The sequence below is a fragment of the Brachycentrus maculatus genome, unplaced genomic scaffold (genome assembly GCF_059751285.1).
Source record: "Brachycentrus maculatus isolate JH-2025_06_01 unplaced genomic scaffold, ASM5975128v1 h1tg000478l, whole genome shotgun sequence".
In the NCBI taxonomy this organism is placed as follows: Eukaryota; Metazoa; Arthropoda; class Insecta; order Trichoptera; family Brachycentridae; genus Brachycentrus; species Brachycentrus maculatus.
This window is the reverse complement of record NW_028281225.1, coordinates 201,074-217,154: the sequence shown is the minus strand read 5'-3', so window position 1 is coordinate 217,154 and position 16,081 is coordinate 201,074. Positions and strand designations below refer to the sequence as shown.

Genomic DNA, 16,081 nt, shown 5'->3' with positions numbered 1-16,081 from the left:
AAGTATATGCGCACTGTTCATTTTAAGACCGTTAACATCATGATGCCTAATGTGGCGCTCTCAAAACTGTCTCTGTAGTTTTTTTTTTATTATAAGGAACGTTTTTCGTAAAAGGAAAAAAAGTTTCGTAGCTGGCAATACTAACATAAGAAAAAAGTGACATTTTAAATTCTCGTTTGCTGTCAAAGTCAAAAGTTTGGAGTGTAAATATTTTTTTAATTTTAAACAAAACGAGTGATCTCACACATGAAAATGGAAGACGAGTGAGTTATTTTACTTTTATTTTAATCATGATCTATGTGTTATTTTCCATTTTACTGTGCATTCAAAAATTATGTTAATATTCTCTCTTAATTTTTGGCGGGCTTTTAAGCTAATAAGAAAACATTTGCTCAGGACCTTTTAATCATTTTGTTTACGAATTTTTTTTACCTTTAATATGTATGAAAACATTAATTTTGAAGAGCCCCTCAGTTTTACAATGAATTTTAATTTTATAAAAATTTGCTTTGAGGTTAAAATCGGTTTCGACAACAACTGCAATTTTGCATTTGTGCAATATGTCATGTTGCAAATTTTGTGATTAAATGAAAGCCAATAAAATCGTTAAAAAATTAGCAACAAGTAGCATTATTTTTTAAATATATAAGTGATCTAGAACAGTGATTTCAGAACTATTTCACTCGCGGAATTATTTTGGAATCAACTTATTTAAAGATTTCTGAGGCTTAACCTATGGTACAAGTCAATGGTTTATTAGAATTTACTTTAAGAATTTGTTTAGTGAAACACTTGTGGTAGTATTTTAGGCTAATTTTATGAAAATTGCAATTGCAATATTTGGTTGAAAATGTTTTTTTTTTTTATAAATTGATTTATTTAATATAGTATGTAGTTAAAAGATTTTTTAGAATTTATTCATTTGCTAGACATTTCTACTTTTGACAATCTTAAAATTGATTATGCTGTTCTCTCCAATAAAGAGACTAAGCTCTTGGCTTGGAGAGGGGCTTACACTCATTGTTTATGCTTGTGAATGATATAATTTATTTTATCATTGTGTTTTTTGTTATTTTTCGATTAACATGTCGCTCACTCCTTTCTACAACGTCACATATCAAAAAACTTGATTTTTCAGGAGATCGTTTTTAAAGTTTAAAAATATAATAAAACGTTTTAAAAATAAATATCAAGCCACTTATTGAACTTTTTACTGTGCAACAGATTTTTTTAGGTAAGACCTGAATGTTTTTTCTTCATTTGAAAAATATTTAGTATATTTAAAAATATAATTAAACAATACCCTTTCTTCAAAATGCAAAAACGACACTTTCTGCCCTGCAGCGGGTAAATATTAAGTTAAAAATATGCCGCTTTTGCTGGGATAAAGTACATTTTCTGGGCATTCCGAAAACATGCACAACTCAAAATTGACGATTTTTTATATATGCCGTTGTTGAAAGGAGTGAACAATGTATGTAAGGCATTTAATTTATTTTTTAGCATTTTAATGTATTCATTTTTTTAAATATCTGTAGGAAAGTTATTGAAGTATTTGGTTCCCAAAAGTTCTGTTGGAATCATTTGGTATTGCATTTTAGTATTGTAATCATTTTGTTATCTCGATGATAAACTTTTCTTCAGATTGAAGTATGTTTCACCCTAAAATAGTTGAAGAACTGCTGTTTTTTTTAAAATGGTTTCTACTTTAGGGACTTGGTATATTGGAAACAATAATTTTGTTGGATAGGTTTATTACCTTTTTAAAACGACTTTAATGATTGTTCTCTGAACTGTTTTGATAGGGTTCAATGTAATTTACTTATTTTGGTTTTTGTTTATTTAATTTTGTTTTTATCCATTTCGATTCCTGCCCTTCTGACTCCACAGAACAATAGTTAGAGAGCAGTTTAATGCATTAACCAACGATTCTTAATAAAATAGTGCTTATCCTACCATTTAAGGAAAATGCAGCTAGTGTAGTTGTAAGTTAAATCATCAATTTCAATCATATCTTGCTATTATCTGTAGAAAACCTTTCCCTTCCAGTGCTAAAATAAAATGCACGTCCCGGTGTTGGGTAGTCACTACACAACAAAAGATTACCGTTTTTAAATCGGAAAAATACAATCATTCATAGCTAATCCCCTTAATTAATTATAAATGAAGTCAAAAATTATAATGAATTAGATTTATTTGCTGAAAACATTAAAAAACCATCTTGCAACGCTCACGAAACAAGCATAGGCCCACTCTTGTCGAAAGCTCAAGAGCTACTGCCGCTAACCCGCTAGCTAGACAAAGAACATTGAGCTTTGAGCTCCTCACGCTTGCACGGTGCAAGTATGCAAGAGTATGTCCCGTACACTCTTCACGCGCTGTTTATACGCGAATTTGTTTCCGATATTCAGAAAATAACTCCGATGTACTCGAAAAATTCTGACTATTATTTTTTAAATGAATGCGTAAATATGTTATGGAGGAATACCTAAAATCTTAGCCTTGTATTTATTATATTTATAGACATATTATGGTTATTAGAAGCAATGTGAACATAGCACATAACACCGGGAAGGGAGGGTTGAACTCATTATGAGGTATTATTAAAAGGGAAATATGGATTTTACCCTACATTTTATTTGTGTCTACAAATATCGTGTCCGCCTCCGTAGTGTAATGGTCAGCACGCTCGGCTACCGTTCTGGAGGTCCCGGGTTCGATTCCCAAGGGGGGTAAAATAAATATAAGTGATTTTTTTCACTGTCATATTTATTCAATATTACCCTGGACTGGTACCTGAAGCGGAGGGCTAATCACCTTTCCTTCATGTGTAAACGATCAAGATAACACTGCGTTTATTTGACGCAGTGCCCTATGCACCATTGGGGTGCGGATAAAGGTTTTATTATTATTATTATTATTGATATTGAAAAAAATTAATAATTAAATTAATTTTGATTTGCTTAATTAATTTTAAAAACAAATACATTTTAGCATGTTTGCGACTTGTAAGATTTTTGTGATAGTGGCAGCATGTTTTTGGAAAGCTTCACACTATGCGAATTATTAGATGTCATGTGACTTATTAGATCTTTGTGACAGTGACAGCGTGATTTTGGAGAGCTTCACACTAGGCAGGACTTCCCTTTAAATTTTTAAAAATTAAGAATCACTATGGCTCAAATCTGACTGGAAATGCTGTTCCCACATCATCACATTGAAGACAAACTGCAGAACTTGCTTTAAACAATGCTGGTTTTTATATATGCATTTTTCAGATGTATATTTTTTTAATGGCGTTCCTTTCATTTTTAAATTGCCATACCATTGCTCCGTAGTGTAATGGTCAGAACGCTCGGCTACCGCTCTGGAGGTCCCGGGTTCGATTCCCAGGGGGGGGGTCAAATAAATATAAGTGGATCCTTTCACTCTAATATCTATTCAATATTCCCTGGACTGGTACCTGCAGCGCAGTACTGATCACCTTTCCTTCATGTGTTAACGATCAAGATAACACTGCGTTTATATGATGCAGTGCCCTATGCACCATTAGAGTGTGGATAAGGGTTTGAAGAAGAAGATAAAGTTACCGGGTCCATTTCATATCTACTTGAAAAAAAAACAAAATTTTTCATAAGGTTTCAAAATAAAAATGCATTTTTTAGTATATTTTCAAAAACATGTCATATTTATTTACATGGCAAATAAAATATTATATTTCGATACAAACAATGCTAATATCGAGGAAACGTTCTGGAATAATTAGCTGACCAAGTCAAGGCGAGTGAAGTGACTTTTGCGCGACTAATCATTGCAGAACTCTTCCACATTTACCGTAATTTTTGGCAGTCTAGGCACTGTTATAAGACTGAAACTATCGCATAATTTTTCAAGAGAAAAACAAAAATGAAGAGTTTATTTTCTTAAAAATTCAAATCAGCTTTTTCTAACATTTCGTAGTCATACAGGAGAAAGTGATCAAGTGCATCTTTTACAAAAAACGTGATCATTGACTATTTGATATCTTACTAGCTTAATATTGCCCTGAAAAAATCCCAAAGGATTTTAAACTTGGAAGTATAATATATTGGCTTGTTAAAAATGACTAACTGCATTGATGTTTATTTTCTTGCCAAGTAAAAGTGACTTAAATGGCCCTCCTGGACATTTTACGTTTCGTTAGTTGGCCACTTTCTCCTGTACGGCTACGATTTATTTGGCTGTGTTTTTTTATTAATTTTATCCTGTTCACATCAAAATACAATGTCAAATTATCAACACAATTTTGAGACATAACTATCTATAACTTAAAATATATTTCTAATAAATTTAAACAATGAGGAAAAAACTAAAAAATAAATTTTATATATTTTTCTGCTTTTTAGTTTTGTTTTTTTATAAGAGCAAAGTGTATTTTATCTGCGTGACAATGCGGGAAAAGTGTCTCGATAAAATTACAATTCTCGTTATGAAAACAACCAAAAAAGCTAAATAAAATCTAAATTATGTCTCAAAACTAATCAGCTATAGTGTTAATAGGAAACCTAATGTTTGCGGTAAGATATTTATTACTCTTTCTATGGAATTAGTGAGAACTAGATGCAGTTTAGGCGCAAGCTGCATTGAAAAAGTTGATACAAAGTTACAATTCAATATATCACAATCATTTTACCTAACGTGAAGTGTTCGCCAGTTCTAATTGGTCAACTGATTGATTTTCTCTTTTACTCCAATTAAAAATGGCAAAAACCATTGTGACCTTACCAAAGAAACAAAAATGGCTGCCCTAAATTGTAATACAAAGACGAATAATATTACTTTCAAGATTTTTTTATTGAGATCTCAGATGAAAAAGATAAAGAAAAATGTGATGAAGAAGAATATGAAAGCCTATGCATTTAGAGGGCTTATGACCTATTGTTGATTGGATTAAGTGATCACTTAAACTAGGCAAGGACAGGTCGTAAACTTTGTAAATACCCAGACTTTAACATTCTTCCTTGTGTCGATTAAGTGATCGCTTAAACCAGCCAAGGAAAGGTCGTAAGCCCTCTAAATGCTCAGTCATCCATATTCTTCTTTATTTATGATAAAATATCAATAAAAAAAATCTTGAATTAGTAATCCCTTATTGAAGTGAATCCAGAATTTATAAACAAAAATTTGGACACACTCAAAATGTAGTGCATATTACAACGACTATGAGCATGTTGTTTAGTTAGATACATACATTTTATCAATTATAAAACCAAGAAGAAAAAACTTTTTTTTTGAATATTGAAAATGAAAAAATTATATAAAATCAACACATTGTTGTCGGGAAGTTTTTCTTTCATCAACACTGACCGTAATTAGTATGCTAATTAGGGTCGTATACTAATCACAAGTAACCGCAAACCCAATTTCAATCGGTGCAATATTTTTTGGCATCTTGCGCTCCACCGAAAGTAAGCAAATAGAACGCTTACAAGCGTCTCCCGCTCTCTACCAACACCATGCAAGCGTTTCCCGCAAACAATGTGCTTAGAAAGCAAATTTAACAGGCTAATATACTAATGTGCAAAGGCAAATAGCCGCAAGTTAAAAAACAGTAGTTTTAAGATAAACGAGTTTATAGCCAACTTAAAATGATGCTTTTTGCCAAAACATGTATCAAATTAATACAATTTTGCGGCTATTTGGATAGTGAATATCTCAGTAAAGGAAAGAGATAGAGCAAAATCTGTGATTGTATATGATAGAGGCCAGTTATAAGAATGTTTTGTGCCTTGTTAAGCCAAACAGCCGCAACTTGAGTTACGGCTAGTTGCCTTTACACATTAGTATAGTAATAAATATTTAATATTGAGTTTTGGTTTCATTGGTAAGTCACATTTAAATAGCGAAAGATTCATATATTCAATTCCGGTATTCCTGCACGTTTCACAGCGGAATTTGCTTAAATTTTCCCCATATCTTCTGGTCGTCAGCCGACGTGGCTATCGTGTAGACCCCGGCGACGCAGAGCCCCACGGCGGCCCCCAGCCCCGAGGCCTTCAGGCCGGCGGTGCTCTTGTACAGGGCCCCCGTGGTAGCCGCCGCCAGGAACGTGTTGAGGGCGTCTTCCTTGTCGCGCGCGTACGAGACGCCCACCCCGACGACAGAGTAGAAGGAGGCGATTATTCCGAGGGTACAACTTGTGGCAGATCCTGAAATCAAAGAGAAACTCATTAATTTATTGTAACTGCAGACAGTTGGTAGAATTCCATTTAAAATTTTTGGGTAATAATATCCAAAATTAAACAAGGTTATTAGATTGAATCCTACTTTTACAAATATATGACGATATGTGACGCGTTTCGTCTTATTTAGACATCATCAAACACTCCATTTTATAATATATATGTAAATAAAAGTAGAATTCAATCCAATAACCTTGTTTAATTTTGAATATATTACCCAGAAACTACAAATTTGCCACACCAATCTGTCTTTGCAAACAATCTTCGCCTCTTCCACATTCATGTATCTTCTCATACATAGCTGCTGATTATTCAGACTCCTGACCTGACCGCTTATAAGTATTTGAAACACTTGATCATGCTAAGTTTACCTGGGTCTTCCTCTGCTTTTATTAGCGGCAACAATTCTCCACATAAATTTGTTTTACTATTCTGTCTTCACTCATTCAATCCACATGCCCAAACCATCTCAGTACACCTGAATTTTATTGATAATGCTTATCTCAGTCTTGCATTCTTTCCTTATATCACCATTTGAACATGTATTACACAATGTTTTGCCGCACATCAGTCTTGAGAGAGTGCATTTAGACTGCATTCAGTCTACCATCATCCTTCTTTTGCCAACTTGCTTCACTTCACATTGTACATATTAAAAAATATTAACAATACTACAATTTGATTTCATAAAAATAAATATATGGTACATGGGCTTTATTCTTCTTGCTTTGAAAATATCATATTAGTAATAATAATAATAATATACAATGCCTTTATGCTGTAATAACATTTTTACAAAGGTAAAAAAATATGCTTGTCCGCCTCCGTAGTGTAATGGTCAGCACGTTCGGCTACCGTTCTGGAGGTCCCGGGTTCGATTCTCAAGGGGGTAAAATAAATATAAGTGATTTTTTCACTGTCATATTTATTCAATATAACCCTGGACTGGTACCTGAAGCGGAGGGCTGATCACCTTTCCTTCATGTGTAAACGATCAAGATAACACTGTGTTTATATGACGCAGTGCCCTATGCACCATTGGGGTGCGGATAAGGGTTTATTACTATTATTTAAAAAATATGCTAATAAGTAGAATAATTAAATGAAATATTTACCTTGTTTCATAACGTAGTTAAGTATTTGTGTTCTCCTAACTTTGCCTATTTGTCCAGCTAAGGTAGTTGCTTTTAATCCATTGTAGAAGCCAGCAGCACCACCGAGGCCTAAATACACAATAATATTAGTAACCACGAATAAAGTTACTCACCCCTTAACCTGTGCTGGAGTATAGCTGTACATGGTTCACACTAGATTATCCCGCCTGTTCCCAACGCAGATGCAAATAAAAACATATTTAACTCTTACCACTCTGTAGGCCAGACATTCTGGCCCGTATGATTCTAGTAGGCAGCTCCGTGGGCCACAATGTCTGGCCCGGCGCAGGTATAACTTTAATGGTAGAAAAACGTCGCATTTTTTTGATCAGTGTAGCTCAGCCATACTCAACCTGCAGCCCGCGTACCGAATGCGGCCCGCCAAGCTTTTTGTGCGGCCCCCAACACATTTATTATCAGGAACATGATTTACAAAATCTGGCATTCTATAAATATAGAATCGTATATCTTGAGATTTATTTCGACTTTGACGTACAGACATGGAAACCCAAAGAGGATGGTCGTTGTCGTGTCAACATCAGATCTGGTATAAGAGTGTTGCTACTGCACACGCTAGATTTATTCCCAAAAAACAAACATTTGACAGACAAATATGCGCGCTATTATTATTCTGTTTTGGTCATATTTTTATAAATCTCAAATGGTTTTCCAAAAAAACGGGGGTGGTGGGTTTCATGATATTTTTTGTCATACCAGTATAGTGTTGCGGCCCGCGTAGCTCTACAAATATATGTATGCGGCCCGAAGAAAAAAAAGGTTGAGTATCATTGGTGTAGCTGATCAGTTATGAGAAAAAATAGTCAGAGTGGAAAAGGTTAATTAGCTAGAAGAAACAAAAATCCACTAAATGATCTATAAACCTCGTACATAATAAGCAAGGTAAATAATAAATGCAATTCTCAACTAAAAAAAAAGGCATACATGTTTATCAGAACGAAACTTTCCTCAAAGGAGTAAGGGCGCACATGAATGGCCGCTCTTATAACTAAAGCCCGGTGACATTTATCTCTAAAATGACACTTGTACTTCTGTGGTTGTATTTAAACAGTAAAACCACACTTCAGATTGTTTTCCTGTGCGAATATGTCATAAGGCACATTTAGTATTTCAAGGTCAATATTGCTAGCTACCACATAGATTGATATATCAATTTTATAAAAAATATGTTTCTCAAAATATTGAATAGAATTTGCCTTCATGTAAGTAATGATCAATGTAACACTGCATCTTGCATTGCCCTATGTACTATTGGGTGCAGATACTTATTTGAATATTCAACTGGTAAATTTAGATAAATGATTTTATTTAAAAAATGGTGTTTGACTACTATACTGGTCCCTGGTTCGATTACCAGGGGGGGTTAAAATAAACATTAGATATATCTCACATTCCAGACTAACATTGAATAAATATTACCTGGTACCTGAAAGATATGACTGATTAGCTTGCCTTTATATAATTAATGATCAACTAAACATTGTGTTGATCTGATTCAGTGCCCTATACACCATTAGGTGACAATAAGGGTTAGAAGACGTTTAAGATTTCATTATAAAAACCTGAAAAATCCATCAAAAATTTGTCTACAAATTTGTGATTTTCTCTTTCTGATGTCATGTTCTCAAAGTGATGCTTATGCTAATCTACTTGATATTCAAAATGTATTATTTAAAAAAATCTTGCTTAGAAAGTGAAATATGACAATCCTTTATCGTTTTCACAATCCAATGAAAAATTTCATGTTATTTTTATAACTGTATTCTTATTTCGCTACATACGCTATTACCGGATCTTAATAATATGTAAGTAACGATGAAAAGTATTTTAAAAACCTACCAGCCCCAATGATGCAGCTCGCGCCAATTTGAGGAAGTGCTACTGAGGTTCGTTTTGTCGTGTGCGCTTTGTAATTTTCGTCCGGGTATATAAATTCAGGTTGTATTTTAGGAATATAGTGTGGATCAAAGTTCAGATAGGGCGAGAGGGGAGAAATGGCCCCCGTGCCGCCTTTGCTGGTCGTGGGGCTCATGGAACCGTCGTCCTGGCCCTTCGACGTTAGACCAAAATCGCCAAATAACGACGTCATATTTCTAAATAACTAATTGTTTTTAACACACTTAATTTTGCACTGCACGGTTTTTTGGTACAAACGAAATGTTTGCGGGACTGATTACACAACTACGGTAACTACGCTAGAATGTTTGCTGTCATTTCCAGAAATTATTTTAGGTTAGGTCATTTTTCAATGCTGCGCAAGTGCGCGTTCGTCATGTTGGTCACACTTGTCACGTGCCATAAAGCGGCAAATTTAAATTGAATTATTTTATTTCTTTAAATACAACTTCATAACCTAAAAAATCCGAAAGTTTTATTTTTTAAATAATACAAACAAATATTTGGACTTTATTTTTTTTAATTACGTTAAGTGCGTTACGATAAATATTATTTCGAATGCTATGAACCAGTCTTTACCGATTATTGCACGCATGACAATACTCACGTAGGCTGCGTTTGCCATATATAAAAAAATATTGTGGTGCTAGGTACTTTTTGTAAAAAATCACAATATGCAGATATATAAATTTATATTTATATACATATTGATATCTCAAAAAAGACCAAGAAGAAAATGCAAGTCTGAAATTTTACGGGGCCAATGACTTGTCATTGAATCAAAAATCTACATTTTTGCTTTCAAAAATTGTGTCCAAACTCAAAATATTGTGAATAAAAAAAACTGGTCAAAATGCAAGTTTGAAAATAAATAAAAATCAATATGAAAAATCATCGTACTATCGGTAACATTTTTATTGAAATCTGTAGAGAAGTGAGGGAGATATTAAGGTTTAAACTTAAGATATTTTAATAAAACGAAAAAAAAAGACACAGCTATACATCATCAAATTTTATGTCATCGGGTGTGTTGTGGGGTGTATCCCTTTAAGTATCTGGTATATAGAGCTGTATTAGTAGTAGTGTGCATTCGTTTCTGTGACGTCATTCGTTACCAACTTACGAAAACAACGTTTTAACGAAGTAACAAAACTAGTCTTACACAATCCTTAGGTTGAGTAGGTTCAATTAGATATTCCTCCCGAGTGAAAATACCCTATTCCTTAATAATTTTCTTTTCTTATATATTTTATATTACTCCTTTTTAGTTATGAGCGAACGCCTTCTGACGTCCGGGATATCATAAAGTACGCTAAACTCCACGAGTCCGAGTTGACTTCCATTTCGCAAGTTCTATGTTTTCCGGAAGAGAGTGCTTCGTTTGAGAACCTGAAATTGATTCAACTGGACCAGCATCTGATGGATGAGCTGTCTTCAGGGGGCACTGTGGTGTTCAAAGGTAATATGAAACGGGGAGATGCACCTTCAAGAAACGTCTAAAAAATTCTAACCAAATATCAAAATAACTCTTCTCTCCTGAGTCCTTTTTATCTTCCCAGAACTCCTTTACTCATCCTACTTTCCATATCTTTCTCACGCTGTCACTGTGAAATTACGAGACTGACAAGAAATTACTGACGAGAACTGCCGACGAATTGTCAGCAGTGGTCGTCCTGGGCGGCGCGAACCTGATGCCTTGTAAAAGAGGCAAGCTCGATTAAGGCTCTCAGGAGGCATGCGGAGTACATGACCAAGCCAACTGAATCGCCTTTTCTTGACGACAGTTGTGACCAAGAATAATACTTGTCTATATTTTTATGTAAAAACCTTAAGCTTTATGATTTAATAAGAATTTTGCCTTTTTTAGGGGCTCAAAGTGATAATGCCGTTCTGTGCACATCGACCAAAACATACGACATCAAAGAAGCAGAAACTTCAAACAGTCTTTTATTAATACCCAGCCTGTTGTGGGGCAAAGAAACCAAACTCGATGACAGCGCATCGTTCAACGAATCAACGGACGAAACCAACACCTCGCTCACAAAAACAACATCTCCAAACACTAGCCTCAACACATCGGAAGACATCATCAAATCACCGAGAAATTTGTCCAAGAAAGACATACTTAAAATTTTCTACACGTACCTCGAACCTCGCGTTTGCAAACCGCATTTGAGAAAGTTATACGAACTGCTGCAATTTACAAAATACTCCGGGCCGGAGTATGAATACGCAATTGATAAAAAGCTACTTTTGTCCCTCGATCAGTTGCAGGACGTCATTCAAGCTTCGGACGTGGAACTTTTGCAGGGATTAGATAATATCCAAGCCATGGAAATTGACGGGAATTACAGGGTTTTGAGTTTCGAGTATGAATTCAGGGTTGTGTCCCACATGCTGGACTTGATCGAGGAAAATTCGTGGCCTCTCGATAAAATTATGAGAGCCACGACTGTAGAGTCCCTGAAAAACCTCGTACCGGAAGCGGTTTTAGATAATTTATTCAATTTTTATACGGTGAAGACGGCTTATGAAAACGGCAATCAGTATTACAAGTATCAAGAAGATAAGGTGTGTAGGTTGTTAGCGCAGGTGTTGCTAGAGAGCGCGGCCAAGTTTAATTTGAACGATTTCATGCAGGCTTGGCAAGATTCACTGCCGGAAGGAATGTCTGCTAATGTAAGTTATAAATCTTTACCCTATTTATTAATTTTTTCATACACATAATTACAATTTCAAATAATGTGCCCTTACGGAGCTTACCCAGACTGAGAGCACATTTTAAAATTGCTTGTTTTAAAAATTATACTAAAAATAAATTTGTTTGTTACATGGTTACTTATCTACTTATAACCCTTTTCCGCACCTAATGGTGCATAGGGCACTGCATCAAATTGACGCTGTGTTATCTTGATCATTACTTACAAGAAGGCAAGGTGATCACTCTTGCGCTTCAGGAACCAGTCCAGGGTAATATTAAATGAATATTACAGTGTTAAATCACTAATATTTATTTTCACCCCCCCCCCCGGGAATCGAACCCGGGACCTCCAGCACGGTAGCTAAACACGCTGATCATTACACCACGGAGGCGGACTTGTTACATGCATTCAAATACAAATTAAACTTTCATAGAGCCAACTTCTAAACATGGCGATTTAATTTAAAAAATCTAATGAAATAACGACTTCTGGATAAGGTTTTTGAATTTAATAATCAAAGCTTACTACGCCAACAGTGCTCAAATTCGGTTGCATATTGCATATATTTGATATCAAAAACATAAGCTGGAAAGAATATAAACCGAGAAAAAGTAAGGAATACCATTAAAATTGTGTAACCGACAAAGTAACCGTTACCCATTAGACACACTTCTACTTCTGTTTACGAAAGTTCTCCCAGTATTTTTATATTTAATTTTCACATACAAATTTTTATTTTGCCTTCACGCTACTTTTTGTTTTATGAAGTTTTGTAGGAAGCTTAATGCCGATTTAAAATATTACACAACGTAGTCAAAGCTCCTTGATGAGCAATCATTTTGTAATTCTGGCAACAATTTAAAATACAGAACTTTTGATAATTTAAAAAAATATGTCGCTCACTCCTTTCAAGAACGTCATAAATCAAAAATCGGCAATTTTAAGTTGTGCATGTTTTCGGAATGCCCAGAAAATGTACTATATCCCAGCAAAAGAGGCATATTTTTAACTTAATATTTACCCGCTACAGGGCAGAAAGTGTTATTTTTGCATTTTGAAGAAAAGGTATTGTTTTATTATTTTTTTAAGTAAACTAAATATTTTTCAAATGGAGAAAAAATCTTCAGGTTTTACCTAAAAAGATCTGTTGCACAGTAAAAAGTTCAATAAGTGGCTTGATATTTATTTTTAATGCATTGTATTATATTTTGAAACTTTAAAAACGTTCTCCTGCAAAATCAAGTATTTTGATTTATGACGTTCTTGAAAGGAGTGAGCGATGTATTACCAAAATTAAAAATATAACTTCAAGAAAAATTTAATAAAAATGTGAAAAAAATTTTTTTATAATGGCCTTGTTTATTACATGGTTTTATAGTTTTTTATTACTTTTTTGTTTTATTACTTGATAATCATTGAGTTCTTATTTTGCAGGCTAAAATGCTGGACGGAATAGCTCTTATTGACTTGGAATCGAATCCCCAAATGATTTGGTCATTTAGTGAATCTAAACTTCCTGATAATATCAACGACAGATTAAAAGTTCTATTCCAAACAAGACAAAAGTGGACCGTTGAACAAATCGCTCCCTTCATTGAGTATGTATTTTTTCCTTTCTTAATCTTAAAATTATTCTTACCTTTTGACATCTTATCATAGATGAAGAAGAATATAAAAGCCTCAGTATTTACAGGGCTTACGACCCTAATAATAATTATATATGTACAAATATTTATTTCTCTGGTGGTCCACATCATGTTTGTACATTTTTTTATCATATATGCAACTTTATTTAGTAATTTAATTCAAAATATTTTAATAAAATTGGTTTGAAATTTTAGCAAAGAAATTAATTGTACAATAAAACATGTTGCATGGGGAGGCTCATACAACAACATACTGAACTCTGTGAAAATAGTACAGAAAACCATAATTAAAGTTATTTTGAAAAAAAAAAACATATATCCAACTAAATTATTTTTTTTTTAAATTTCAAGTCCCAAATATAGAAACCATTTATAAAAAAAACGCAATTTTTTAAAATACGAAAGGGTGACAATTATTTAAATTTAAAAAAAAATTATCACCGAGATTCTCAAACAATATTTCTACTCCAAAATGCAACACCAAGCAATTTCAGCAAAACTTCAAATATTTGGCAATCAAACATTTCAATAAACTCCCTAAAGGAATTTTAAAAAAAAATGATATAAAAATACTTAAGAAAAAAATTAAAGCTCATTACCTTGAAAAATCACATTATCTTGAAAAAATATACAAAAAAAAGACTATTTTATCTTTTATTATATAACATTAAACCACGAGTGTAAGTCCCTCTCCAAGCACAAGAGCACAGTCTCTTTTATGGAGAGGCACAGCGAATCGAAATATAAAAGTTCTCCATATGTATAAATGATTCAAATGTATTATGTTATAAATAAAAATGTAAATATAATAAATAAATTTAAAAAATTAAAAAATTAAACCTCGACATAATGGACCTCTATTTAACGAACTTCAGATATAATGGACAAAAAATCCGATCAAATGTCAAAAAAATTAAAACATCTTGTTGATATTATAAATGCTGAAATTGTGTCGCTGCATGTAAACAATTTGTAGCGGCCATGAAATTATCAGTCGCAGAATGAACAGGAGTTTCATGGTGTGGAGACTCACCAAGAATATCTTTTATCATGACCTTGATGTCATAATAATACATACCTTTACGAACAACTGACGTAGTTACTAAACTTTCGTTAACCGGACAATGATATGGCCGTAGGTCACCTCCTAATTATCGTGTGATTGCAATTGCGTCACCCGATGAACTATTTGCACCAATCACGAAGGTAAACATAATGTGGCGGGTGCAGGGTACAGGGTAGTAAGTGAACTTGATTTTCTCGGGGAGGGGCATCGTCGCTTGGATGAATGTTTGGTAATCTAGGGTTAAATCTTTTTTTATATAACAGACTTTTTATCTTTAATGGACGTTCCCTACCCCCAATTAGTCTGTTATATCGAGGTTTTACTGTACTTTTTTTTTATGAAATGTCAAATGGAAAGTAGTATGTATTATGTGAAGACATTTACATCCAAGTTATTAATTTTACTTATTTTTCAGACGCTTCACAACGGACAAGCTGAATGTAAATGCATTACTTACAAAATACGCCCGGGGCTCCTATCAGAATAATATCCGCTACTATTCCGCAAAACATAGCAAATGATCAACTATTTTTTAACTTATAATAAATAATTTATTTTTTTCTATTTACATAGCAAATTTTATTTACTACCCATGCATGGTATACATTTTTCAGGAGAGAACACTTTCCATTCCTAAACATAATTCACATCACATAATTCTTCAGTAATTCCCGCACTGTCCAAGCTGGCAGACTATGGAATGAATTACCTCTGTGATCATGGTCTATCCACTTCTTAGGAGACAATACTTTCCATTCCTCTACGTAGCACATCATTCATCAGTAATTCCGGCACTGTGAAAAATTCATGGATGTGAAAAATCCAAAGCATGTCACCTTAAGACAGATTAGTCCGAGGATCTATCATCTCAGCGTAGTTAGAATACACATTTTAAATGTGTATTCTAATAGAATAGAGAATAGCACCAATAAACTCAAATAATAAAAGAAGTTCTTATTGTATACAGTCTTTATTTTTCAAAGAAATTTGTACAAAACGTCAATTTTTTTTTTTTTAACATAAATACAAACAATAGATGAATCAATAAAGTACAATTATTATAATAATGTCAATATTTTAGGAATGTTCTGATCCCAATTGTCAAAAGGTATTTAAAAAGGAATGATAATAAAGTCAATCAATGACTTGAAAACGTAAAATTATAAAAAAAAAACAAGTATATTTTAATATATACTTGCCATGACTTATTTGAGATCAACTCAAATGTCACTGCATAATAATAAATTATTTAAATTAATAAAAGATCTTCAATATATGTGACAACAGTGTGTACATAAAATTATATCTAAGAATAAATGCTTTTTTTAATAGTTTAATACAATAATTTTTCTTGCTAGATTTCGGGCCATGAAATTTG

At 33.4% G+C, this 16,081-nt stretch overlaps 2 protein-coding genes across 2 annotated transcripts; one reads left to right on the top strand and one right to left on the bottom strand.

The window, feature by feature from the left end:
- Window positions 1-149: 149 nt before the first annotated feature.
- On the top strand, window positions 150-15,257 carry LOC148302102 (sister chromatid cohesion protein DCC1-like). The gene is made up of 5 exons (XM_088272164.1): window positions 150-263; window positions 10,558-10,748; window positions 11,157-11,968; window positions 13,426-13,589; window positions 15,119-15,257. The coding sequence occupies exons 1-5, from the start codon at window positions 247-249 to the stop codon at window positions 15,222-15,224; spliced, it is 1,290 nt and encodes a 429-aa protein (XP_088128290.1). The 5' UTR covers window positions 150-246; the 3' UTR covers window positions 15,225-15,257.
- LOC148302103 (mitochondrial import inner membrane translocase subunit Tim23-like) lies at window positions 3,658-9,711 on the bottom strand. The gene is made up of 3 exons (XM_088272165.1): window positions 9,233-9,711; window positions 7,337-7,444; window positions 3,658-6,188 (listed from the first exon to the last, which is right to left on the bottom strand). Exons 1-3 carry the CDS (start codon window positions 9,480-9,482, stop codon window positions 5,923-5,925), a joined length of 624 nt encoding a protein of 207 aa, XP_088128291.1. The 5' UTR covers window positions 9,483-9,711; the 3' UTR covers window positions 3,658-5,922.
- Window positions 15,258-16,081: the final 824 nt, after the last annotated feature.

Excerpts from the sequence above, each read along its gene's own strand:
- LOC148302102 (XM_088272164.1), top strand. Across the intron at positions 10,749-11,156 it reads GGGCACTGTGGTGTTCAAAG|GGGCTCAAAGTGATAATGCC; the intron begins GTAATATGAAAC and ends TGCCTTTTTTAG. Across the intron at positions 11,969-13,425 it reads CGGAAGGAATGTCTGCTAAT|GCTAAAATGCTGGACGGAAT; the intron begins GTAAGTTATAAA and ends CTTATTTTGCAG.
- LOC148302103 (XM_088272165.1), bottom strand. The coding sequence starts at position 9,482 with ATGACGTCGTTATTTGGCGATTTTGGTCTAACGTCGAAGGGCCAGGAC. Across the intron at positions 7,445-9,232 it reads GAGCTGCATCATTGGGGCTG|GCCTCGGTGGTGCTGCTGGC; the intron begins GTAGGTTTTTAA and ends TTGTGTATTTAG. Across the intron at positions 6,189-7,336 it reads TAACTACGTTATGAAACAAG|GATCTGCCACAAGTTGTACC; the intron begins GTAAATATTTCA and ends CTTTGATTTCAG.